Here is a 26,329-nt window from a genome sequence, read left to right as displayed (position 1 = left end):
GTACTGGGACCAGCCTGTGTCCTGCACTGGGACCACTCTGTGCCTCGCGCTGGGACCACTCTGTGCCCCGTACTGGGACCAGCCTGTGTCCTGCACTGGAACCAGCCTGTGCCCCGTACTGGGACCACTCTGTGCCCCGCGCTGGGACCAGCCTGTGCCCCGTACTGGGACCACTCTGTGCCCCGTACTGGGACCACTCTGTGCCCCGCGCTGGGACCAGCCTGTGCCCCGTACTGGGACCAGCCTGTGTCCCGCGCTGGGACCAGCCTGTGCCCCGCACTGGGACCACTCTGTGCCCCGCACTGGGACCGCTCTGTGCCCCGTACTGGGACCAGCCTGTGTCCCGCACTGGGACCACTCTGTGCCCCGTACTGGGACCGCTCTGTGCCCCGTACTGGGACCAGCCTGTGTCCCGCACTGGGACCACTCTGTGCCCCGCACTGGGACCGCTCTGTGCCCCGTACTGGGACCAGCCTGTGCCCCGCACTGGGACCACTCTGTGCCCCGCACTGGGACCCGCTCTGTGCCCCGTACTGGGACCAGCCTGTGCCCCGTACTGGGACCGCTCTGTGCCCCGTACTGGGACCGCTCTGTGCCCCGTACTGGGACCAGCCTGTGCCCCGCACTGGGACCACTCTGTGCCCCGCACTGGGACCGCTCTGTGCCCCGTACTGGGACCAGCCTGTGTCCCGCACTGGGACCACTCTGTGCCCCGCACTGGGACCGCTCTGTGCCCCGTACTGGGACCAGCCTGTGCCCCGCACTGGGACCACTCTGTGCCCCGCACTGGGACCGCTCTGTGCCCCGTACTGGGACCAGCCTGTGCCCCGTACTGGGACCACTCTGTGCCCCGCGCTGGGACCAGCTCTGTGCCCCGCACTGGGACCAGCCTGTGCCCCGTACTGGGACCACTCTGTGCCCCGCGCTGGGACCGCTCTGTGCCCCGCACTGGGACCAGCCTGTGCCCCGTACTGGGACCGCTCTGTGCCCCGTACTGGGACCAGCCTGTGTCCTGCACTGGGACCACTCTGTGCCCCGTACTGGGACCAGCCTGTGTCCTGCACTGGGACCACTCTGTGCCCCGTACTGGGACCAGCCTGTGTCCTGCACTGGGACCGCTCTGTGCCCCGCGCTGGGACCAGCCTGTGCCCCGCACTGGGACCACTCTGTGCCCTGTACTGGGACCACTCTGTGCCCCGTACTGGGACCACTCTGTGCCCCGCGCTGGGACCAGCCTGTGCCCCGCACTGGGACCAGCCTGTGCCCTGCACTGGGACCAGCCTGTGCCCTGCACTGGGACCACTCTGTGCCCCGCACTGGGACCACTCTGTGCCCCGCACTGGGACCAGCCTGTGCCCCGTACTGGGACCAGCCTGTGTCCCGCACTGGGACCACTCTGTGCCCCGCACTGGGACCAGCCTGTGCCCCGTACTGGGACCAGCCTGTGTCCCGCACTGGGACCACTCTGTGCCCCGCACTGGGACCACTCTGTGCCCCGCACTGGGACCACTCTGTGCCCCGCACTGGGACCAGCCTGTGCCCCGTACTGGGACCAGCCTGTGTCCCGCACTGGGACCACTCTGTGCCCCGCACTGGGACCAGCCTGTGCCCCGTACTGGGACCAGCCTGTGTCCCGCACTGGGACCACTCTGTGCCCCGCACTGGGACCAGCCTGTGCCCCGTACTGGGACCAGCCTGTGTCCCGCACTGGGACCACTCTGTGCCCCGTACTGGGACCAGCCTGTGTCCCGCACTGGGACCACTCTGTGCCCCGCGCTGGACCACTCTGTGCCCCGTACTGGGACCACTCTGTGCCCCGTACTGGGACCAGCCTGTGTCCTGCACTGGGACCACTCTGTGCCCTGTACTGGGGCTTCACTGGGACCAGTCTGTGCCCCATACTGGGGCTTCACTGGGACCAGTCTGTGCCCTGTACTGGGACTTCACTGGGACCAGTCTGTGCTCTGCACTGGGACCTTACTGGGACCACTCTGTGCCCTGTACTGGGACCGGCCTGTGCCCCACACTGGGGCTTCACTGGGACCAGTCTGTGCTCTGCACTGGGGCTTCACTGGGACCGGCCTGTGCCCCGTGCTGAGGCCTTACTGGGACCGGCCTGTACCCCATACTGGGGCCTTACTGGGACCGGCCTGTGCCCCACGCTGGGGACTTACTGGGACCGGCCTGTGCCCCACGCTGGGGCCTTACTGGGACCGGTCTGTGCCCCGTGCTGAGGCCTTACTGGGACCGGCCTGTGCCCCATGCTGGGGCCTTACTGGGACCGGCCTGTGCCCCGCGCTGGGGCCTTACTGGGACTGGCCTGGGCCCCGCGCTGAGACCTTACTGGGACCGGTCTGTGCCCCGTGCTGGGGCCTTACTGGGACCGGCCTGTGCCCCGCGCTGGGGCCTTACTGGGACTGGCCTGGGCCCGCGCTGAGACCTTACTGGGACCAGCCTGTGCCCTGTACTGGGACTGGCCTGTGCCCTGCACTGGGGCCTTACTGGGACCGGCCTGTACCCTGCGCTGGGGCCTTACTGGGACTGGCCTGTGCCCTGTACTGGAGCCTTACCGGGACCAGTCTGTGCCCAGTACTGGGACCGGCCTGTGCCCCGCGCTGAGGCCTTACTGGGACCGGCCTGTGCCCCGTACTGGAGTCCTACTGGGACCGCTCCCTGCTCCCCGCTCAGGCCCCACCAGGCCCCGTTCCCCTCCCGTTGGGCCTCGCTGGGCCCAGCGCCCCCCCGCCCCCGCGCCCGCCCCCTCCCCCGTGGCCGGGCCGAGCCCGCTGCCGGCGGTGCGGGGGGGTGCGGGGGGGCGGGGGGGAGCGGCAGGGCCCCGGAACCGGTCACCTTTCTGTATGCGGAGCTGGGCGGCCGAGGCCTTTTTGCTGCTGCCCTTGGTACCGCCCGCCGATTCCTCCTCCTTCTTCTGTTGCTTCAGCGAGAAGAGCTTGATCATCCTGCCGGGCCGAACCGGGCGGGGGCCGGGGGGCGGGAGCCGGGCGGGGCCCCCCCCGGCGGGGAGGAGGGGGCGGGCGGCAGCGGGAACCGGAACGCGGAACGGCGGCGGCGGCGGCGGCTGTGAGGCGATGGGGGAAATCGGCGACGACCGGCGCCGCTCGGCAACTTCCGGAAAGGCTTCGGGACAGTCCGGAAAGGGGTTTCGGAAGCCTTCGGGGTTTTCCGGAGAGAGTTCGAGCGGGCGCCGAACGCGCTTCGGCTTCTTCCGGAAGGAGAACGACTCGTTCCGGGGTCTTCCCCAGCCGCTTCGGGTCCTCTTCGGGTTCTTTCGGAAAGGGGGGGTGGGTTCGACGCGTTCCGCCCCGCCTCGGGTCTCTCCGGAAAGAGCCGAGTGCTGCCGAGCTCTTCCCTGAGCAGCGTCGGCTCTTTCCGGAGAGGGGCGTCGGGTTCCTCCGAAAGGAGAAGGGGGCTGGCCGCCTTCGGCTCCCCTTCGGAGAGCTTTCGGCTCTTTTCGGAAAAGCTTCGGCTCTTTCCGGCAGCGCCTTCTCCTTCGCGCTCCCGTCGTGTCTCACCGGAAAGCGTCGGCTCTTTCCGGAAGTCCCCCGTACACCGCCCCCCCCCTCGGCTCTTTCCGGAAGACTTCGGCTCTTCCACCAGCCAATCCCGCGTAAGGGGAGGAGCTTAGGGCACCGGCCCAGCCTCGCAGTACCACGCCCGCGGGCGGGCCTTTGCTTTTCCCCACTGGGCGCCGCCATCTTTCTCATGGGCGCCGCCATCTTTGTTGTGGCCACGGGGGGGTGGGGGGGGGTGTGAGAAGGAGGGGCTCTACTGGGACCAGTTCCCCCTCCCGGAACCTCCAAGGGGGCCAGGCCGTGACCATTCCCACTCCTCTCAGTGCTGTCAGTACGGCCAGCAGCGCCCCTCCCTGCTCCAGGCGCCCAGTAGCTCCCAGTCCACCACTCTTAACTTAAGCCCCTCTCCCTCACGGCGAGGGGGCACCGGGAAGAGACCAAACGGCAGCCGGAGGGGCCGGAACCAGACGAGGGAGGAGGCGCAGGATACGGAGATGGCGGCTTTATTTCTCCGACAGACGGGGACACCCCCACGGCGGGGACGGGGGCAGCCGCTGCGGGGCGGCGAGGAGGCAGACGGTGACGCCACCACGTCCCTCGCCAGCCCCGGGGGTGCCCGGGCGCAGATCGAGACCCCGTATCCAACGCCTCCCCCGCCACCCCGCCGCCGAGGGGTGGTGGATCAGGGCGCCAGGAGGGCCGGAGAGCCTTCGGCCTCGTCCAGAGGGATGACGGGCTCGGGGAGGAGGGCGGAGGAGAACTTGCGGTCGCCAAAAGCGGCGTTGAGCCGGCCTTCGAAGAACCGCTGCAGGCCCAGGATGGACTGAACGTCCGCCTTGTCCTGGGGAGGGAAAGAGAGGTGAGGGGGGTGTTGGACCACCCCCCAGCCCCCCAGAAACCCACCCCGGGGTGCCCCGCACCTCGGTGAGGCGGTTGAACTGCCGGATCATCCTCCAGACGTCGCGGGCGAACTCCTCGGGGCAGCAGTAGTGAGGGGTGAGCTTCTCCTGCAGCTTGGCGCGGATGAGGGTCAGGTCGATGGCGTCCAGGCCCTCCTGGGTTCAGGAATCCCGGTGGGATGAGGGATCCCGGGCCAGGCGGCTCCCTCCCCGCTCCTTGGGATCCCCACCCCGTGCGGCGGGACTCACCGGGGAGCTGGAGAGGCGGTGGAGGGGCCGGCAGGGCTCGTGGCACAGCAGCTCCAGCAGCACGTACTCGCATTTCTGCGGGGGACGCGAAGGGATGGCCTCCGGCCCTTCGGGCGCCAGCGGGTCCCGGACCGCCGCCCCGCCCCGCCCCACCCCGCCCCGCCCTACCTGCTGGTCCAGGGGGCAGAGCTTGCGGGGCGGCCCCTCCTCGCAGCCGGCGGGGTCTTCGCTGGGGGGCGGCAGCTCCTGGCACAGCAGACAGCGCCACTCGGGGCTGCGGGGTCCAGAAGAGCGGGAGTGGGGGGTTACGGGATCGGGCGGAGGGACCGGGCGTCCCTTCCCTTCCCAGCTCGGCCCCCGGCGTCGGAGCCCGGGGGTTGGGCAGTGGATCCCACAGGATTTGGGATCAGAGAGGGGGGTCCCACGCGGGTGGGGGTCAGGCAGCCAAGGATCAAAGGGTGGGGGGGGGACACAGCAGCTCTCCAAGGATCAAAGCGATCCCAACGGATGGGACACCCACGCGCGGCGATCCCTGGGGATCGGGCAGCAGATCCCTGGGGATCCGGGGTGCTGCGCGGGGCCCCGGCAGGGTCAGGGACGGAGGAGCGGAGCCCCGCGGGGCTCGGACGCCTTGGGTTCCCCCAGGATTTGGGACCAGGCAGCTCCGGAGGCAGGTGAGAGCCGGAGCTGGGTCCCTCCCCGGAGAGCGGGGAGCAGGCGCCTCTCCCCTCCCGGGGCTCTGTGCTGGACCCCCCTCAGGGACTGGGAGCGCATCTCCGGGGATCGTGGGGTGGTCCCCGCGCGGACCTGGCCGGCTCCACAGGGATGGAAGATCCCGGGGAGTTAAAAAAAAACAAAAAAAAAAAACCCAAAACCAACCAAAACCAAATCCTGCAGCAAATCCTGCGGCTCCAGCCGCAACCAGGGACTGGAAAAAGCGCTGGCAACAACTCTCTCGGAGGAGGGATCGGCAGATCCCAAAACATCCCGACCCTCGGGGCAGAGAGCTCGGCGGATCCCCGGGGCCGCAGGGAGGTGGCGCAGCAGCGGATCCCCGGCGTCGCGGCGGATCCCGGGGGGCCCGGACCTACCTGGGGACCTCCTGCAGGGCGGGGAGGTGACAGCCAAGGTGGTAGCAGCGCTCGCACCGGTCGCACATCACCACGGCGCCGGCCTGGCAGCAGACGCGGCAGCAGGAAACGCCGGCGGGAGCGGCTCCCGGCGCCCCGGCGCGATCGGGCAGCAGCCCCACGGGTTTGGCGTCGCCGATGGGCGCCTCCTGCGGCTCCTCCTGCGCCAGGGAGAGAGCGGGGTGAGGCGGACGCAGGGCGAGGGTGGGTGGGTGGGGGAGTGCGGGGGGACGCCCACCTTGACGGCGAGGAGGCTGGGGGGCTGCGGCTGCGCCCCTCGCTCGATGATGATGAGGCTGAAGTCCTCGGCCGAGGCGCCGGGGAAGACGCGGAAGACGGGGGGCTGCGCCGCCCCCGACAGGTCCAGGTCCAAGCGCTCCAGGCTGACGCGCGGCACCTTGCGCAGGAGGGCGCCGACCGGGGCCCCGGGGGGCGGCGCCTGGGTGGGGGGGTACACGGGACGGGGTCGGGATTTGGGGGGGGGGGGGGGGGGGGGAGCACACGCCCCTTTCAACCTCCTTGGGAGATTTCCGCGGGGTTCAGGGCGCTGGCAGCTCCTGGGCCCCTCAGGAACGGAGGTGACAACAGGGAGGGGCCCCAGCTGCGCCCCCCCCGCACGCAGCGACAGGAGCAGGGGACCCCAGGGACGTCCCAGCCGAAGGGGGGGGCAGGGGGGGCAAGGGGTGGATTTGGGGCCAGGGGCTCGCGGTCGGCCCGGACAGAGGGTGAGGGTGGGCGTCCCGGTCACCCCTGGGGACAAGGACAGCGCCACCCCCGGCTCGGGGCTCCCTTTGCTGTCCCCCCCCCACCACCACTCGCCGTCGGAAAAGAGGGGCTTTGAGTCCCCCCCCCTCGCCGCCCCCGCGCCCTCGTCATTACCGCTTAACGAGCAGCTTCTTAACGAACATCTCCTCCCAGGAGGATGACCGTGTTTTCTCCTGTGTGAGGAGGCCGTCAGCGCACCTTGGGGGACCCCGGGGAGCCCCCCCAGCCCGGGATTGGGTTCCTCCCAGCTGGGAGACCCTCCTAGGATGGAGCCCCCCCCCCCCACCCCGCCCGGGGACGGGGACGTGGTGGCCTCGTCCCGTCCTCCGCGCCTGGGCACGGAGCGAGAGGGGACGCGCGGGGGCCGCAGCCACCTCGGGCTACGGAGGCGACGCAGGAGGGAGGGGCGGAACCCCACCGACGGGTGACGGGGGGCGTCGCCGCCACCCCCTGCGCGGGAGGCGACACTGGGGTCCCAAGGGCGGGGGGACAGCGTTTGGGCCCCCCCACCCCCGGCGAGGCACAAGGGGACAAGGGGCAGCGGGGCGCCGGGCCACGCTCACCTCTTCGCTCCCGTGCCGGCGGCTTCGGGGGGGCGCTGCCTGCTGAGAAAAAAAACCCACGTCAGGGGCCTTCCTCCCCCTCCCCCCCCGCTCCTCCTCTTCCTCCTCCCCACCCCCCCGCACTTACCCAGCTCCGCAGCCGCGTCCCTGGGGCTCTGCGGGTCAAGGTGGGGGGGAGACAGGTCGGGGCAGCCCCGTCCCTCGCCCCCCGGGGGAAGGGTGGGCATCCCCAGCTCCGCCCCACCGCTGGGCGGGACGCGGGGGGGTCCCAGCCCCTCCTCTGCCCCAGTTTGGGGTCCAGTGGGGGGCTGCAGGAGGGGGCCGGGGGCGTATTGCCCCTTGCTCACCACCGTGGCTTGCAGGGGGCCCTGGAGAAGAGAGATTGGGGGGGGGGGGGGCATTACCCATAGGGGCACCCATGGGTGCGGGACCCCCCCCAAAAACCGCAGCCCATCAGAGGTACCTGCAAGGCGCCCCCCGCGGGGCCGGGGGGCCGGTGGCTGGCAGCTGGGGGCTGAGGGACGGCGGGGGGAGGCTCCGCTCTGCGACGATGGTGCCTGCGGGGGCGGGGGGGAAGAGGTGTCGGGGGGGTGCGGGGCGTCCCCTCCCCGGGGCGGGGGGCGGGGGGGGTGCTCACCAAAGCTCTCGGCGCTCTTGGTCCAGGCGTTGAGGTCCCACTGGAACTTCATGTCACCCTGAGGCTCCACGGGGTCCACGATCGTCTTGAGGGCGTGCTGCAGCTGGAAATAAATCTGGGGGGGGGCGGGGGGGGGGGCTCGTCACAACGCGGGGACCTCCAGGAGGACGCGTGTGACGGCTTCCCGGGGCGGCTGTCCCCCAGCGCGGGGAGCCCAGCGGACAGACGGCAGCGCCCCAGAGACACGCGGGTGTCACGGAGACGCCGGGGGGGCAGCACCTGGGGGGCACCTGTCACCTCGCGGGGACCCCGAGGGGAGCACTTGGCGGCGCCCTGGGGCACCCACCACCTCACGGGGGGCACGCTGGGGCACCCAGCGCCTCACGGGGACCCCGAGGCGGGCACGCGGCGGCGCCCTGGGGCACCCACCGCCTCACGGGGGGCACACGGCGGCGCCCCGGGGCACCCACCGCCTCACGGGGACCCCAAGCGGATCCGCTGCAGCGCCCGTCACCCCGGGGGGCCGCAGGGGGACCCGCCGATGCCCCCGGGAACGCGACGGGAGCCGCCGCAGCACGCGCCATGTCGCAGGGGACCCGCTGGGGACCCCCCCGCGGGACCCAGCAGCTCCCACCGCAGCGCCCTGGGATGCAGACGGCAAGGCAGCACCCTGGGGTGGCTGAGGGGGAGCTGGGGGCACAGCACCCCTCAGGAGACCACCTTCTGACCCCGCCTCGCCCCACACCCCCCAAAACGGGGGCACCCGCAGGAACGCAGGCCGCGGGGCGGGCCGCAGCACAGCCCAGGGCTTGGCACCCACTTCCCCACGGGTCCCAGAGAGCACAGGGGCTGGGGCCCCCCCCCAAACTGCTCCTCCCGGGGGTGGGGGGGGCGGGGTGGGGGCCTGCGTGCGCATTCCGGCCCCCCCCGGCAGCTCACCAGCTTCTTGGAGAGCAGCAGAGCCGCGCTGTTGTTGCTCTCCAGCGCCCAGGAGGCGAAGCGCAGGACGTGCTCCTGGTGCCGCTGCAGCTTGGTCATGGCGCAGTGCTGCCGCTCCAGCTTCTCCTGCTGCCCGTCCGTCACCCGCTGCCAGGAGACCGGGGGGGGGAACAGGGGAGAGTGCCACCGCGGGGCGCGGGACGGGGACGGGCGGCGGCACCCCCCCGGCCCGGCTCACCTGGGCGTCGCTCACCAGCACCCTGCCGCGCTTGTTGAGCTCCTTCATGATCTGCAGGATGGCCATCTTCACGTCCACCTGCACCCGCTTCTGCACGTCCGTCACCTGGCGCATGCTGCGGGAGCAGAGCGGAGCGTGGTGGTGGGGTGGGGGGGGTGGGACGGCCCCCGGCGGGGCACAGACCCCCCCCCACCCCACCCCGGGGGCACCTACAAGCTGCGCACTTCCTTGGTGGAGCGCTGCAGGCTGGCGTGTTTGTCGCCCAGGCGTCTCACCAGCGCGGCCAGCGCCTGGCGCTGGCTCCTCACCGCGTCCTCCAGGAACTGGTACCTGCGACGGAGGGGGGGGTGTGGGGGGCGGGGGTCACCACGGCGCTGCGAAGCCCCCCAAAACGGCCCCAGCTCCCCCCCGGGGCCGCGGGACGGGAGGAGGGAAGCGGCCCGAACGAGTTAACCCGCTCGCTGCCGCGTTAACACGAGCAAATTAGCGCGGGGTGAGGAGCTGGCCGAACTCGTCAGCCACGCAACTCTTAACGAAGTAACTCATTTAGCTGAATTAGACCTTACGCATCAAAAATGCTTTTAATAGAACGAATCAATCAGGCAAATCATCTACCTGTGCACCGCCCCAGCTAACGAACCGGATCAGTTACCGGTTCTACCAGGCGATTAACCGCCCCTCTGTCGCAAACAATAATTACAAATCCGTTAAAAGCCGAGCTCACCGACGCGACGGAGAGCGTACGTAAATCCTCCGCGACCGGCACAGCGCGCCTCGCCCAGTCCTCGCAACCGAAACGCCGTTTAAACCAAGCCAGCCCGCTAATTAACCAAATAACCCCGCAGCTAACGCAGCCGTTTGGCTAAAACCGAAAATTCACCCAAATTAACCCTGCGCCTCTTCAGCAGCTGCCCTCCCAGCACGCTTCATTTTTAAAAATCAGTAACGAGGATAACCAGCCCGCAGGCTAATTGCAGTCCTTTCTCAATAGCTAGTTAATGGGTTTAATTAGCTACCGACCTTGGTAGCTATTAATTCAGAACACGCCGCAGCGCTGCGGGGCCGCGTGGGCAACCTCTTCAGCGGATAAATAAATTTGTTCCGTTACCCGCGCCCCAGATTGCTGGTTTTAAGGGCAACCGAGCGCGATAACGGACTTGAGCGATAATTAGCCACGAAAAAGGCCAATTTTTCTTCATTAATTACGGCCAGCGCCCACTCACTGGTGGTCCTTGTGCGCGTTGAGCTGGCAGTCGCGGCAGGTGAGCGTGTCGCACGTGTCGCAGAACAGCGCCAGCGGCTCGTGCTTGTGCACGGAGCAGTACACGGCGCGCTCGCCCTCCTTCGTCCCGACGCCGCCTGCGGGAAAGGCGGCGTGACGTCACCGTGATGTCACCGTGACGTCACCTGCACCCAGTGGGACCCGCCCGGCAAGAGCGGGACGGGCAAGACCACCGCGGCGGCACCGCCGGACGCGCGCAGGGACGCGCCGGCTGCGAGGTCGGCGGCTCGGGAAGGGCGGGGGCAGCGCGGCGACGGGGACGGACCTGCGGCCCGGATGGTGTGGTCCCTGGTGTACTTGACGCGCTGGTGCGCCTCCACGCAGGTCTCGCAGAGCGGCTCCGAGCACTCCACGCAGTAGCTGGTGGCCGGCGCATTGTCCTCGCAGCTGGTGCAGCACTGGCGGGACAAGACAGGCGGTGTGGGGACACCAGGGCCCGCCCAGCTCGCTTCATCCTAATTAACGGGTAACAAAGCATTAGTGCCGCGTTACCTGACTGGACGCCTGGCCAGCAGCCGCCTCGGCCCCGCTGTCCCTCAGGAAATAGTTTTCCACGACGTCCTTCAGGGGACACTGGTGTTTGCAGATGGGGCAGTCGACCACTGCGGGGAGGCGCAGCGGTTGAGGCGCAGGGTCGCCCCGCGCCCCGGTCACCGCCGTTCATCACCACAGTCCCCTCGCAGGCCCGCGCCCGCCGAAACCACGGCGGCTCGTTAGTGAGGCGGGCCGCCGCGGTGCTTCGGCGGAGAAGGGAGAGAGCAGAACATCCCGGGTCTTGACGGCGACGCGCAAACCTTGGGGATTTCCAGAACCGGCCCCACCGCCGTCCTGGACGCCATCGTGGAGGGGACGGCACCCCGGGAGGAGCCCCGCTCCCAGAGCGGGTCCGTGGCTGTCCTGGACGCCATCGTGGAGGGGACGGCACCCCGGGAGGAGCCCCGCTCCCAGAGCGGGTCCGTGGCTGTCCTGGACGCCATCGCGGAGGGGACGGCACCCCGGGAGGAGCCCCGCTCCCAGAGCGGGTCCATGGCCAGCATCAGCCCAGCTCAACCGTGGCTTTTTTCCAGCCGAACCACCGGGCAAAGGAGTTTCTCCCAGTATCCGCGGCCGCCGCCTCGTGCTCGGCTCCGTTACTCATCTTCGCAGCAGCCGCGGATTTACCCTTCCTCCTCCTCCTCCTCCTCCTCGCCTCGGGAGGCTGCGCAGCGACGGCTTGAGCCGGGGGCGACCGCCGGCAACGGGCTCGGAGGCGGCGGAACCCCACGGCGGGGGCGGGGGGGGTCCCCGAGCGGCTCGGGTGGCAGCCGGGGGCAAAGCGGGGAGCAGCGGAGACCACCGAGCACGGGAAGCTCCATCCAAACGCGGCCCCACGCGGGGAGCCCCCGGAGGAGCCAAGGGGAGCCCCCCCCCAGCGCCCCCCCCCCCCCCCCCCCGCGCCGCCCACCGGCACCCAGCGCCCCCCCCCCCCCCAAATCTCTCTTCACACCCTCGCAAGCACCGGTCGCGCCACCCCACCCGACCGCATGGCCTTCCGCCGGCCTTGCGCCCCCCCCCTCACGGGGCTGCCGGTGCCGCTGCCCACCCCCGGCCCGTTAAGGCGCCTCTCGCCTCACCTGCCCCACCCGGCGGGGCCCGCAGGCATTCCCGGCAGACCGAGTGGAGGCACGGCAGCAGCCGCGGCTCCCGCTCGGCCCTCAGCCGCTCCCGGCAGACGCCGCACAGCTCCAGTAAGTTCAGAGAATCCGGTCGCCTCCCACCTGCGCCGCCCGCCTCCACCGCCTGGCCCGACATGGCGGCCGCTGCCCCCCCCCACCCCCTTCCCTGCGTGGTCGCCGAGCCCCCGCCGGCTGCGCGCGGCACCGCCTCCTCCGGGAGCAGCCAATCAGCGCCCGCGGCGCGCCGACCGGGCGGGGACTAGATGAGATTGACAGGTTGAGAAGGCAACGGGAGGCGCGGGCGGGTGAGGAAGGCGGGAGAGCAGCGAGACAAGGGCGGGAAGGAGGTGCTCGCATGCGAGCCGTGCGGGGGCGGAGCTAAAGGGAAGGGCCAATGGGCTCACTCAGTGGTGGAGTCCACATCTGATAAAGCCAATAGACATCCGGAGAGAGCGGACTGATAGCTCCTGCACCCAATCCGCTTTTTTGTAAGCTCTCCACCCCCAGGGTGGGAGGGCGACGGCTGTCTCGAGGCCGAAAGGTCGGGCAGGCATCGGACCAACCAGCGGTGGAATCACCGCAGGAAAGGCGGTAACCTCTAAGACGGACGTTGCGCTCAGCCAATCGGCGTCCAAGCTCCTCGGGGAGGTGGGGCAGAGGCTCTAATCGACAGCTCAGCCAACTAATCCGCTTGGGGGGGGGGGGAATCTCCGGGCAAGAGCGGGTGAATTCCCAATTCCCCATTCCCAGTTTGGGGTGGATTCCCAATTCCCCATTTCCAGTTTGCGTGTTTATCTCCCTCCCCCGATCCCAGTTTGGGGGGGGTGCACACGCATCCCCTCCTCCATTCCCAGTTCGAAGGGCAGTTTCTTCTCCTCCCTTCCCAGTTTCCCCCTCCTGAACTCCCAGTTTGGAGTGGGGGGGTCCCTGTTCACCTCCCCTCCGCTCTTCCCAGTTTGGGAGCCTCTCTCCCAGTTTGGGGGCTCCCTGCCCGTCTCCCATTCCCAATCCATGCAGAGGGGGGTGTCTCCCCCTCCCCACCCCGCACCAGTGGGGATGTGGCACCCAACTGGGAGCTACTGGGGGACACTTACGGGTGCTGGCACCCACGCGTGCCCCCTTCCCCCCTTTTCCGCCGCTGCCACCAGCTCTGCCCCAGCCGGGGCAGGGCCCGCCCGAGATACTGGGAACAATGGGAGGGAACTGGGAGCACTGTGGAGGGACTGGGAGACTGTGGGGGTGGACACGGAGCGGGGCACCAGTGGGTAACTGGGAGTGCTGGTGGGCCTCTGAGGGTCCCAGCACCATCCCAGCTCCGTCCCCGGCTGGGAATTCCGGGGCGGTTTGGGAATTCCAGGGCAGTTCGGAAATTCGGGGCGGTTTGGGAATTCTGGGCCGGTTTGGGAATTCCGGGTTGGATTGGGAATTTGAGGGAGGTTTGGGAATTCGGGGGTGGTTTGGGAATTCTGGGGCGGTTTGGGAATTCCAGGGAGGTTGGGAATTCCGGGTTGGTTTGGGAATTCCAGGGCGATTTGGGAATTCTGGGGAGCTTTGGGAATTCCAGGGCGGTTGGGAATTCTGGGGCAGTTGGGAATTCTGGATTGGTTTGGGAATTTGGGGGAGGTTTGGGAATTCCAGGCGGTTGGGAATTCCGGGGAGGTTTGGGAATTCCGGGGCGGTTGGGAATTCCGGGGCGGTTGGGAATTCCGGGGTGGTTTGGGAATTCAGGGTGGTTGGGAATTCTGGGGAGGTTTGGGAATTCCGGGGCAGCTGGGAATTCCGGGGCAGCTGGGAATTCCGGGGTGGGTTGGGAATTCCAGGGCGGTTTGGGAATTCTGGGGAGCTTTGGGAATTCCGGGGCAGTTGGGAATTCCAGGTTGGGTTGGGAATTCTGGGGAGCTTTGGGAATTTCGGGGCAGTTTGGGAATTCCGGGCGGCTGGGAGTTCCGGGGAGGTTTGGGAATTCTGGGTTGGGCTGGGAATTCCGGGTTGGGCTGGGAATTCCGGGGTGGTTGGGAATTCTGGGTTGGGTTGGGAATTCCGGGTTGGGTTGGGAATTCCGGGGATGAACCGGGGGAGACGAAGAAGCGGCGGGAGCGCAGTGAGGGATCCGCGTGGCGACGCCCGTCTCCGTGTTCCCGCGGGCGCCGCGAATTCCCGCGAGACGGATGCCTGCGGAGCCCGCTGCCGTCGCCACCGCCCGCCCTGTCCCCCGTCACGCGGGGAGGTGGGGGGGGGACGCTTTTTAGGGAAACCCCCCCGCCGCCGCTGCTCCAACCGCCTGCGGGGCCCGCGCGTTGATCCCGGCACCCGCCTGCGCCACGGAGTCCTCCGGGCGTCGCCCCCGGGGCGCTCAGACAGCCGCGGGGGGCTCACGGCGGGCGCGGGGGAACCCCGGAACACGCCCCCGGGGCACCCTCAGGCCGTGTGCGTGGGGCCGGCGCCCGCGGCCTCTGCGCCCGGCCAGGCCGGCAGCCCGGCTTCGGGGGGCGGCGGCCCCGGCGGCGGCGGCCCCGGGGCGGGCGCGGGGTGGGCGGCGGCGGCGTGGCGCTCGAGGAGGGTGCGGTGGGAGAAGCCCTTGGCGCAGAGGCGGCACTGGAAGCGCTCGGGGCGGTGGGTGCGCATGTGGACGTTGAGGGAGCTCTTCTGGGTGAAGCGCTTGCAGCAGACGCCGCACTGGAAGGCGCGGACGCCCGTGTGGGTCACCATGTGCTTCAGCAGGTAGTCACGCAGCGAGAAGGAACGCCAGCAGATGGAGCACTGGTGGGGCTTCTCGCCTACAGAGAGACAGCCGGGGGTCAACACGGAGCAACACGGGGCAACGCAGGTCAACGTGGATCAATACGGGTCAACACAGAGCAACACGGGTCACCCTGGATCAACACGGATCAATACGGGTCAACGCGGAGCAACACGGAGCAACGCAGGTTGACAGGGGTGAACATGGAGCAACACGAAGGAACACAGGTCAACGTGGATCAATACAGGGCAACACGGAGCAACACGGAGCAACGCAGGTTGACGGCGGTCGACATGGAGCAACACGGGTCAACATGGAGCAACGCAGGTTGACAGGGGTCAACATGGATCAACATGGGTCGACACGGATCAATACAGGTCAACATGGAGCAACACGGGGCAACATGGAGCAACACGGAGCAACACAGGTTGACAGGGGTCAATATGGATCAACACGGGTCAACATGAATCAACGCGGGTCAACACAGATCAACGTGGGTCAACACAGATCAACACAGGTTGACAGGGGTCAACACGGGGCAACATGGAGCAACACGGAGCAACACAGGTTGACGGGGGTCAACAAGGAGCAACACAGGTCAACATGAAGCAACACAGGTCAACACGGATCAACACGGGTCAACATGGAGCAACACAGGTTGACAGGGGTCAACATGGATCAATATGGGTCAACATGGAGCAACACGGGGCAACACAGGTTGACAGGTCAACATGGAGCAACACGAAGGAACACAGGTTGACAGGAGTCAACACAGATCAACACGGGTCAACACGGATCAACACGGGTCAACATGGAGCACCACGGAGCAACGCAGGTTGACAGGGGTCAACACGGATCAACACAGGTCAACACGGATCAATATGGGTCAACATGGAGAAACACAGGTTGACAGGTCAACGTGGATCAACACAGGTCAACATGGATCAACATGGGTCAACGTGGAGCAACACGGAGCAACACAGGTTGACGGGGTCAACACGGATCAACACGGAGCAACACAGATGGACAAGTCAACATGGAGCAACACAAGTTCATAGGTCAACATCAAGTAGCAGAGCTCAACATGGATCGGCACAGGTCAACACGGAGTGACATGGGTCAACGTGAGTCAACACAGATCGACACACGTCAGCGGATCAACACGGGTCAAAAGGGAGTGACACGCGTTGATGAAGGTAACACAGGCCAACGTGGACCAACACAGGTCATCATGGATCAGCATGGGTAACGTGGAGCGACATGGGTGAATGTGGACCAACACAGCTCAACACAGCTCAACATGGGCCAACATGGATCCACAGGTGAACATGGGTTAACATGGATCAACACAGGTCAACAGATCAATGCTGGTCACCACAGCTCAACATGGGTCAACATGGATCCACAGGTGAACACGGATCAACATGGGTCAGCACAGGTCAACACAAGTCAACATATCAACACGGGCCAACATGGATCCGCAGATGAACATGGATTAACATGGGTCAACAGATCAGCCTGGGTCAAAATGGAGCAACACAGAGCGACATGGGTGAGCACAGGTCAACATGGGTGAGCACAGGCCAACGCTGGGTCAACATGGGCCAACACAGAATGTCATGGGACATCACGGATCAGCACAGGTCTACCTGGGTCAAAATGGGTCAACACGGGTCAACATGGAGCAACACGGGTCGACGGGGATCAACGGGCCAACACAAGACAACACAGAGTGACGTGGGGCAACGAGCACGGATCAACACGGGTCACCACAGCCCGCCGGGGGGCAGCGCGCGGTGACACGGGTCAACACGGAGCAACACAGAGCGATGCGGGGCAACAACCATGGGTCACCACACCCCGCCGGGGGGCACCGCGTGGTGACACGGGTCAACACGGAGCAACACAGAGCGACATGGGGCAACGAGCACGGATCAACACGGGTCACCACAGCCCGCCGGGGGGCACCGCACGGTGACACGGGTCAACATGGAGCAACACAGAGCGACGCGGGCGGACGCGCATTGCCGTGGAGCCACACAGGTCGGCGTGGCTCCCTGTGCCGCCCCCGTTGGCCCGCCCGCGCCCCGCCCCGCCCGCGCCACGCCCCGTCACGCCTCTCACCCGAGTGGATGAACATGTGCTTGGTGTAGTTCTTGCGGGAGCTGAAGGTCTTCTGGCAGTGGCCGCACTGGTAGGAGGGCTGGGGGCAGCGCGAGGGGCCGGGCCGGGACCCCTCGGGACCGGGCGGGACGCCCCCGCCCCCGCCCGCCCCCTCGTAGAGCGGCGGCGCGAAGCCAAAACCGCCGCCCCCCGCCGGCGCTGCGGCCGCCGAAGCCGGCGCTTGGCTGGGCGCCTCCGGGCCGCCGGCGGGCGCGAGCTGGGCCCCCTCCTCGGCGGGCCAGGCGGGCAGGGCGGCGGCGCCGAAAAACGGGGGCTCCTCGGCGGGGAAAGGCGGGGCGGCGAAGCCTTCCTCCTCCTCGTCCTCGTCCTCCTCCTCCTCCTCCTCCTCCGCCTGGCGCGGCGGCTGGAGGCGCAGCGGCCGGCGCTGCTTGCGGCTGTGGCAGGCGGGCGGGAGCGGCAGCGGCGGCGGCGGCGTGGCGCGGGCGGGGCGCGGGGCCGCTTTGGGGCGGCGGCCGCGCGAGATGATGCGGGCGCACTCGTCGATGACCGTCTCGATCTGCAGGACGGAGGCGGCCGTGAGGATCTGCAGCGCCTCCGACTGCGCCACCGCCAGGCAGCCGCTGTAGAGGAACTCCACCAGCTGCCGCACGGCGCCGCTGGGCACCACGGGCGGCACCTCGATGGCCGAGTGGCCCAGCAGCAGCTTGTCGTGGAAGAAGGGGCTGCCGGCGGCCAGCACGCAGCGGTGGGCGCGCAGCGTGGCCTCGCGGATGCGCACCGTCACGTCGCAGAAGTGACCGCCCAGCCGTTGCCCGTTGAGGGTCTCCAGGAGCGAGCGGCTGAAGTTTTGGAGGTGGATGTAGTGGACGGCCTCCGCCATGGCCGCCGGGACGCCCGCGGGGACCTGAGAGGAACAGCGAGGGGGGAGTCACGTGGGGCGGGGGCGTCAGGGTGGGGTGGAGAAGGTCTACCTGGGTCAACGTGGGTCAACGCAGGTCAACACGGAGCAACGCAGGTCAACAGCAGGTCAACGCAGGTCAACATGGACCAACACGGGTCAACGGGGATCAACAGGCCAACGCAAGACAACGCAGACTGACGTGGGTCACCACAGACCACGCAGGGGGTGTCACCAGGGGTGGGGGCGCGAACATGGGGTGGAGGAGACGTCATTTGGGGTGTCACAGGGCTGGGGACGTGGGCGTGGGGTGGAGGCGACGCCGTGCGGGGTGTCACAGGGCTGGGGACGTCGGCGTGGGGTGGAGGTGACGCCGTGCGGGGTGTCACAGGGCTGGGGACGTCGGCGTGGGGTGGAGGCGACGCCGTGCGGGGTGTCACAGGGCTGGGGACGTGGGCGTGCGGTGGAGGTGACGCCGTGCGGGGTGTCACAGGGCTGGGGACGTGGGCGTGGGGTGGAGGCGACGCCGTGCGGGGTGTCACAGGGCTGGGGACGTGGGCGTGGGGTGGAGGTGATGCCGTGCGGGGTGTCACAGGGCTGGGGACGTGGGCGTGGGGTGGAGGCGACGCCGTGCGGGGTGTCACAGGGCTGGGGACGTGGGCGTGGGGTGGAGGCGACGCCGTGCGGGGTGTCACAGGGCTGGGGACGTGGGCGTGGGGTGGAGGCGACGCCGTGCGGGGTGTCACAGGGCTGGGGACGTGGGCGTGGGGTGGAGGCGACGTCATTTGGGGTGTCACAGGGCTGGGGACGTGGGCGTGGGGTGGAGGCGACGCCGTGCGGGGTGTCACAGGGCTGGGGACGTGGGCGTGGGGTGGAGGCGACGCCGTGCGGGGTGTCACAGGGCTGGGGACGTGGGCGTGGGGTGGAGGCGACGCCGTGCGGGGTGTCACAGGGCTGGGGACGTGGGCGTGGGGTGGAGGCGACGCCGTGCGGGGTGTCACAGGGCTGGGGACGTGGGCGTGGGGTGGAGGCGACGCCGTGCGGGGTGTCACAGGGCTGGGGACGTCGGCGTGCGGTGGAGGCGACGCCGTGCGGGGTGTCACAGGGCTGGGGACGTCGGCGTGCGGTGGAGGCGACGCCGTGCGGGGTGTCACAGGGCTGGGGACGTGGGCGTGGGGTGGAGGCGACGCCGTGCGGGGTGTCACAGGGCTGGGGACGTGGGCGTGGGGTGGAGGTGATGCCGTGCGGGGTGTCACAGGGCTGGGGACGTGGGCGTGGGGTGGAGGTGACGCCGTGCGGGGTGTCACAGGGCTGGGGACGTCGGCGTGGGGTGGAGGCGACGCCGTGCGGGGTGTCACAGGGCTGGGGACGTGGGCGTGGGGTGGAGGCGACGCCGTGCGGGGTGTCACAGGGCTGGGGACGTCGGCGTGCGGTGGAGGCGACGCCGTGCGGGGTGTCACAGGGCTGGGGACGTGGGCGTGGGGTGGAGGCGACGCCGTGCGGGGTGTCACAGGGCTGGGGACGTGGGCGTGGGGTGGAGGCGACGCCGTGCGGGGTGTCACAGGGCTGGGGACGTCGGCGTGGGGTGGAGGTGACGCCGTGCGGGGTGTCACAGGGCTGGGGACGTGGGCGTGGGGTGGAGGCGACGCCGTGCGGGGTGTCACAGGGCTGGGGACGTCGGCGTGGGGTGGAGGCGACGCCGTGCGGGGTGTCACAGGGCTGGGGACGTGGGCGTGGGGTGGAGGCGACGCCGTGCGGGGTGTCACAGGGCTGGGGACGTGGGCGTGGGGTGGAGGCGACGCCGTGCGGGGTGTCACAGGGCTGGGGACATCGGTGGGGGGGGCGGAGATGGCACCTTCCGTGACGTCACAAGGGCTGGGGGACACCTGTGACGTCACCCGGGTGGGGGAGGCCGACGCGGTGTGGTGACGCCTGAGGTGACGTCACCGGGGGGCTGGGAACACCCTGTGGGGTGTCAGCGGGGGCCGGGGACGGCGCTGATGACGTCACAGGGGCTTGGAGGGGCTGGGGGGGGGGGGTGCGCGTGACCTCAAGGGGCGTCACCGGGCGCCGGGGACACCTCAGCGGGGGGACATCCCCTCCCCCCCACCGCCCCCAAAAAGGGACCTGGGGGGAGGGGCGGGGCCGCACTCACCTCCGCGCGCGCCGGAAACGCCGCCAGCCCCACGATACCCGGAAGCGCCTGAGCCGCCACTTCCGGGCAAGCTCTGTACGTCACTTCCGGGGACGGAGCGGAAGTGGGTGGTGGCCGTTCCTCCCACCGCCCCCCCCAAACCATAGAGACGGGGCGGGGAGGGGCGGGGAGGGGCGGGGAGGGGCGGGGGGGCGGGGTCGGGGGCATGGGAGGGGGGCGGGCACCGTGCGGAGCGCTCCGTGCGGCTACAGCACACCCCCACCCAATCCCCGTCCCAGCGACGCCCCCCGTGTGACCCTCGGCAGGACCCCCGCGGGGCTGCGGTCCCCTATAGACCCCCAGAGGGACCCCCTGGGGCCGAGATCCCCTATAAACCCCGGCCCAAAACCCCGGCCCCTAGCCCTAACCCCGGCCCAAAACCCCGGCCCCTAGCCCTAACCCCGGCCCAAGACCACGGCCACTAGCCCTAACCCCGGCCCAAAACCCCGGCCACTAGCCCTAACCCCGGCCCCTAGCCCTAACCCCGGCCCAAAACCCCGGCCACTAGCCCTAACCCCGGCCCCTAGCCCTAACCCTGGCCCAAAACCCCGGCCCCTAGCCCTAAACCCGGCCCAAAACCCCGGCCCCTAGCCCTAACCCTGGCCCAAAACCCCGGCCCCTAGCCCTAACCCCGGCCCCTAGCCCTAACCCTGGCCCAAAACCCCGGCCCCTAGCCCTAACCCTGGCCCAAAACCCCGGCCCCTAGCCCTAACCCCGGCCCCTAGCCCTAACCCTAGCCCTAACCCCGGCCCCTAGCCCTAACCCCGGCCCAAAACCCCGCCCCCTAGCCCTAACCCCGGCCCAAAACCCCAGCCCAAAACGCCGGCCCCCTGGCCCAAAACGCCGGCCCCCTGGCCCAAGACCCCGGCCCAAAACGCCGGCCCCCCGGCCCAAGACCCCGGCACCCTGGCCCGAGACCCCGGCCCAAGACCCCGGCACCCTGGCCCAAAACCCCGGCCCAAAACCCCGGCACCCTGGCCCAAAACCCCGGCCCAAAACCCTGGCCCCTGGCCCAAAATCCCGGCCCAGAACACCAGCCCCTGGCCCAAAACCCCGGCCCAGAACGCCGCCCCAAAACCCAGTCCCCTGGCCCAAAACCCCGCCCCAAAACCCCGCCCCAAAACCCCTAACCCTAACCCTAACGACCCTAACCCGACACCGATTCTAACACAACAGTACCGTTACGCAGCCTCATGTGGATCGACACAAACGTTTCCCACAAGATGCCCCGCCTCCGACGAAACAGTTTGATCTGCTCACCCGCTCGGTGCCAATGCCAGAGTCAAACACCGCAGCTGTCCTTCGCTGTGGCACCTAAGGAGACAAAATTTCCATTAGACTCGCAATAAATAACCGACCCCACCCACCTCCGGGCCATCACCCGGCTCGCCTCAGATGCTCGTGTGGCTCTGCACGGGGCCCGCGCAGAACCTGCGACACAAAGTAAAAACACTATGCTGAGTCACCACGTAAAACATGGTTGGTAAACAACAACCTGGCTCCCGACCTCCTCACCTTCGGAATCCGCTCCTCAGGGTGGACTGCCATCCCTCAAAGCCTGCAAAGGAGACCTACGAGAAACCCAAACACAAAGACACACGCTGACGTATTGCCCAAATGCTCGGTCAGCTGCGACTATGCCCGCCTCCGTCCCCTTTACCTGGGCGACCTGCCCGCCTAAGGTCCATCCGTTCCAGTTCCAACATTCAAGCTAGAACAGCATCTGCAAACCAAAACCAGATATTGCTAAATATTTCAACGCCTACAACACACCTGAAAAAAATAACTTCTACTTGAACACACTGATCGCCTCTTACCTTGCCCGAGTCCGTTCTGGCGCCCTTCTCTCAGTGCTCATCTCTACCACCCCTGCAATTAAAAGGAAAAAACAAAATACTTCATTTTAGTCCTATAACCACTCATCACTCACTGCATCTAATACCACACACTCACCCACCATCTTAACCACTCACCTCTCCTCCGCCACCCCTCGGCACACGGCTCGTCCCGCTGCATCTGTAGAAACATGAACGGGAAACTAGTCGACCGCATGCAGAGCGATAGGTTAGCAGATTCAGAGAAGTCTTTTTTCAAATTTAACAATACCTCACCTACAACCCAACTGCACACTGCCATTACAAGGCAGACAGAAATCAAATATTGGACTCTATCCCTACAAACCTTCACACCTTCGAGATCCCGTCTGCTCCACTCTGACTGAGGCCGCCTCTCCCAGACAGTTCCGGTCATCCCATCGCCGCCCACAAAAGGCTACAAAAGTGGCTCTCCCCACGCCTGCTCATCGCCACAGAACTATACCACCTTTGCTTCCGCCACCCGGGTGTATAGCCGTGTTCATCGCAGACCATTATCGCTACTCCACCTCACCCTCGCTCTATGGGTCCAAGCGCGGCAGCTCCGAGCCAAACACGCACAAACACACACGCAGACGCTAGCCAGAACGCTGAGCTATACGCCTCAAATAACAAGAAACACTCTTGGCCCAAAGGATGACACCGAGACGGAAGATGACTAAGACCTGAGAGTACAAGACAGCAATGACGCGAGGTACTCTGTCAGCACCGCAGAAGGAACGAAGCGTCATGGCCCGGCACAAGACCTTACTCTCCGATCAGAGAAGATGTACGCGCAAGAAAGCCCAGCTTCAACATCTAGAGAACCTCGGGACATGGGGAAGAAGTCCCGGTCCGTGAAAATGGACAGCGAGAGAGCGGAGCTGCTCACGCAGCTGAGAACGACGCCAGATAAGAAGACTGTCCCTAAACTTTCAAGGGGCACGATGGGTCGATGATTTGGACTCGTAACGTCATAAAAGAGCCCGATCGGGACCGTGCCGATGACTACTGCCGTTTGAGAGGGCGGTGAGGGCGACCGAGGCGCCTGCCATGCTCCTTGACCTTAAGGATGACGCCGAGACCTGAGGAAGGTCTAACAGACAGAAGACGGACCGCGCAAACGACACGAGAGGCTGGAGCTGCCCTGCCCGGTACGCCCCAGCATCGTACTGAAGATTAACCCATCCGTCTTGTACCTGCTAGAAGGGGACTGCTCCTGGAAAAGTCTAGCGCTCTACCCTACCTTTACAACCGCTTCCTGAAAGAGCCAACCTCATCCTCTCCTCGCCCCGATCCCTCGCCAGCACCCGTGCTTCAACTTATCTTTCGGAGCCCGGGGACGCCGATTCGGTCCTCGACGGGAAAACCGCAGTCGCTACGCCGGTTTGCGCCATCGCTCACCAGGTCCCGCTTTGTCATCTGCAAAAAAGAAAAGCGGACACCGCTACTGACACAACAGCACCGTTACGCAGCCTCACGTGGATCGACACAGACATTTCCCATGGCACGCCCCACCTCCGACGAAACAGTCTGATCTGCTCACCCGGTCGGTGCCAATGCCAGAGTCAAACACCGCAGCTGTCCTTCGCTGTGGCACCTAAGGTAGCGAGAGACAAAATTACTATTAGACTCGTGATAAATAACCGACCCCACCCACCTCCGGGCCGTCACCCGGCTCGCCTCAGATGCTCGTGTGGCTCTGCACGGGGCCCGCGCAGAACCTGCGACACAAAGTAAAAACGCTATGCTGAGTCACCACGTAAAACATGGTTGGTAAACAACAACCTGGCTCCCGACCTCCTCACCTTCCGAATCCGCTCCTCAGTGTGGTCCGCTGTCCCTCAAAGCCTGGAAAGGGCACCTACGATAAAACTTTAACGCAGAGACGCATGCGGAGATATCACCCAAACGCTCGGTCGGCTGCGACTGTGCCCGCCTCCGTCCCCTTTACCCGAGGGACCTGCCCGCCTAAGATCCGTCTGTTCCGGTTCCAATGTTTGAGCTGGTATGGCATCTGCAAACCAAAACTGAAGATTACTAAATATTTCAATCCCTACACAACACCTGAAAATAATAACCTCTGCTTCGACGCACCGGTCGCCTCTCACCTCGCCTGAGTCTGCTCTACCGCCCTTGCAATTAAAAGGAAAAAAAGCAATACCTCAGTTCAGTCCTATACCCACTCATCGCTCGTCGCATCTAATACCGCAGGCTCACCTGGCATCTTAAACGCTCGCCTCTCCTCCACCGCCCCTCGGTGCGCGGCTCAGCCCGCTGCATCTGTAGAAACGTGAACCTAGTCGACCGCATGCAGAGCGATACCTTAGCAGATTCAAAAAAGTCTTTTTTCAAATTTAACAATATCCCCGCCCTACGACCCAACCGCAGGCTGCCATTACAAGGCCTACAGAAATCAAATATTAGACTCTGTCCCTACAAACCTTCACACCTTCGAGATCCCGTCTGCTCCACTCCGACTGAGGCTGCCCCTCCCAGGCAGCTCCGGTCATCCCATCGCCACCTGCAAAAGGCTACAAAAGCGGCTCTTCCCACGCCTGCTCATCGCCACAGAACTATACCACCTTTGCTTCCGCCACCCGGGTGTATAGCCGTGTTCATCGCAGACCATTATCGCTACTCCACCTCACCCTCGCTCTATGGGTCCAAGTGCGGCAGCTCCGAGCCAAACATGCACAAACACACACGCAGACGCTAGCCAGAACGCTGAGCTATACGCCTCAAATAACAAGAAACGCTCTTGGCCCAAAGGATGACGCCAAGACGGAAGATGACTAAGACCTGAGGGTACAAGACAGCAATGACGCGAGGTACTCTGTCAGAGAAAGAACAAAGCGTCATGGCCCGGGACAAGACTTTACTCCCCGATCTGAGGAGACATATGTGCGAGAAGCCTGGCTTCGACATCTAGAGAACCTGAGGATGCAGGGAAGAAGTCCCAGTCCCTGAAAAAGAACTGCTGGAGAGCAGAGCCGCTCACACAGCCAAGAACAACGCCAGAAGAGAGGATCATCTGCCGACTTCTGACAGGTGAGAACAATCCGCACCCAAACATCGTTACGCCATAAAAGAAGGGCCCTATCGGGACCGTGCCGACGAGAACCCGCGTTTGGGACCCAAAGGCTGGTGCCCGAGGCGTCCGCCGTACGCCTCGAGTGAAAGGAGAATGCCGAGATCCGAGGAATGTCTAGAATGCGAAAGACGGACCACGCAAACAGAACGACGACCGACGGTGGCTGGAACTGCCCTGCTCTGCACACTATCATCTTGCAGAATGGTAACCCACCCCCTTTACCTGCTGAAAGGGACCGTTCCTGGACAGGCCTTCCGCTCCACGCTACTATTAAAATCCCTTCCTGAAATTGCTAGCCTGGACCCCTCCCTTCTCCTGCCCCTTTCGAGCACCCGTGCCCAAACTTAACTTTCAGAGGGCCGGGAGTCTGAATCCATCAACGATGAAAAAAACCGCGGTTGTTCCGCTGTATTATGCCTGCGGTGGCTGGGACGCTCTTAGTCATCTGCAAAAAGACAAGCAGACACCGATCCTCACAAAACAGCGCTGCATCCATAGACACGAGTGTTTCCTACAAGGAGCCCCACCACAGACAAAGCGATATATACCGCTCACGCGCTCCACGGCCAATTCCACAGTCAAACGCTGCGGCTGTCCTTCAACTGAGGCACCTGAGATAGTGAGAGACACGAGATTATCGTTGCTATTAGGAGAAATCACCGGCCCCACCCTCCTCCTCTCCACCACGGGGCAGCTCACCTCAAACGCTCACGCTGCTCCGCAGGTGGCCCGCACACAACCTGCGACACCGAGGAGAAACATCACGCTGAGTCACTGTGTTAAAACAGACTCTTATGTCTTGGCCCGCAACCTCCTCACCTTCTCACGCTGCTCTTCGGTACAGGGCACTGTCGCTCTGAGTGGTACCTACAAAAAAAAACCCACAAAAAAAACCCAGAAACCAAAACAAAAACAAACCACGAGCAGAAAGACACACGCTGAGACACTGCCCGAGATCTCAGTCTGCCAGCACCCAGGCCCGTCTCCTGCTCCTTTACCTCAACACCTCACCCGCCTAGGATCCATCACTCGCTATGGTCACCTCGAGGCAGGCGCAGCACCTGCAAACTCCAAACAACGTGGTCTGATTAAAATACCACCAGCCGCTTGACACCTTAAAAATAACCGCTACCTTGGCCCAAGGGTCGCCGCTCCCCTCGCCCGAGTCCAGTCCAGTGCCCGTCGCTCATAGTACTCGTCTCCACAGACCCGCAGATTAAAAATAAAAATAGCGATACCTCAGTTTAGGCCTGTAGTCACTCATCGCCCGTTCCCTCCGATACCGTGCAACCGCTCCCCTTCTTACCGCTCCGCGCTCCTCCGTCTCCCTTCGGTGCGTGGCTCTGCCCTCTGCACCTGTAGAAACAACATCAGATGATTCAACTGCACACACGGCAATACCTTAACAAATGTTAAGACATCTTATTGTAAATTTAGAATTACCATCTAGAACCCAACTGCAGGCTGCCATTAAAAGACATTAAGAAACCACACATCGAGCCCTGCGCATAAAAGCCCTCACAACTTCAAGGTTCC

At 66.1% G+C, this 26,329-nt stretch overlaps 2 protein-coding genes across 2 annotated transcripts; both read right to left on the bottom strand.

Annotated features, from left to right (window-relative positions):
• Window positions 1-4,020: 4,020 nt before the first annotated feature.
• Window positions 4,021-12,051, bottom strand: LOC147596888 (transcription intermediary factor 1-beta-like). The gene is given in 19 exon segments (XM_086769262.1): window positions 4,021-4,374; window positions 4,454-4,588; window positions 4,682-4,756; window positions 4,850-4,955; window positions 5,773-5,972; window positions 6,050-6,249; window positions 6,689-6,727; window positions 6,730-6,749; window positions 7,140-7,181; window positions 7,263-7,507; window positions 7,614-7,696; window positions 7,777-7,891; window positions 8,716-8,862; window positions 8,954-9,068; window positions 9,167-9,283; window positions 10,177-10,312; window positions 10,501-10,633; window positions 10,728-10,837; window positions 11,849-12,051. Coding segments are annotated over 19 exon segments (2,355 nt in total). The 5' UTR covers window positions 12,027-12,051; the 3' UTR covers window positions 4,021-4,215.
• Window positions 12,052-14,308: 2,257 nt separating this feature from the next.
• Window positions 14,309-17,650, bottom strand: ZBTB45 (zinc finger and BTB domain containing 45). Its single transcript, XM_086769260.1, has 2 exons — window positions 16,755-17,650; window positions 14,309-14,667 (listed from the first exon to the last, which is right to left on the bottom strand). Exons 1-2 carry the CDS (start codon window positions 17,632-17,634, stop codon window positions 14,309-14,311), a joined length of 1,239 nt encoding a protein of 412 aa, XP_086625386.1. The 5' UTR covers window positions 17,635-17,650.
• Window positions 17,651-26,329: the final 8,679 nt, after the last annotated feature.

This window comes from Chlamydotis macqueenii, chromosome 34 (genome assembly GCF_036417535.1).
Source record: "Chlamydotis macqueenii isolate bChlMac1 chromosome 34, bChlMac1.mat, whole genome shotgun sequence".
Taxonomy (NCBI): domain Eukaryota; kingdom Metazoa; phylum Chordata; class Aves; order Otidiformes; family Otididae; genus Chlamydotis; species Chlamydotis macqueenii.
The sequence above is the reverse complement of the archived record's forward strand: the minus strand, read 5'-3'. Positions and strand labels throughout refer to the sequence as shown.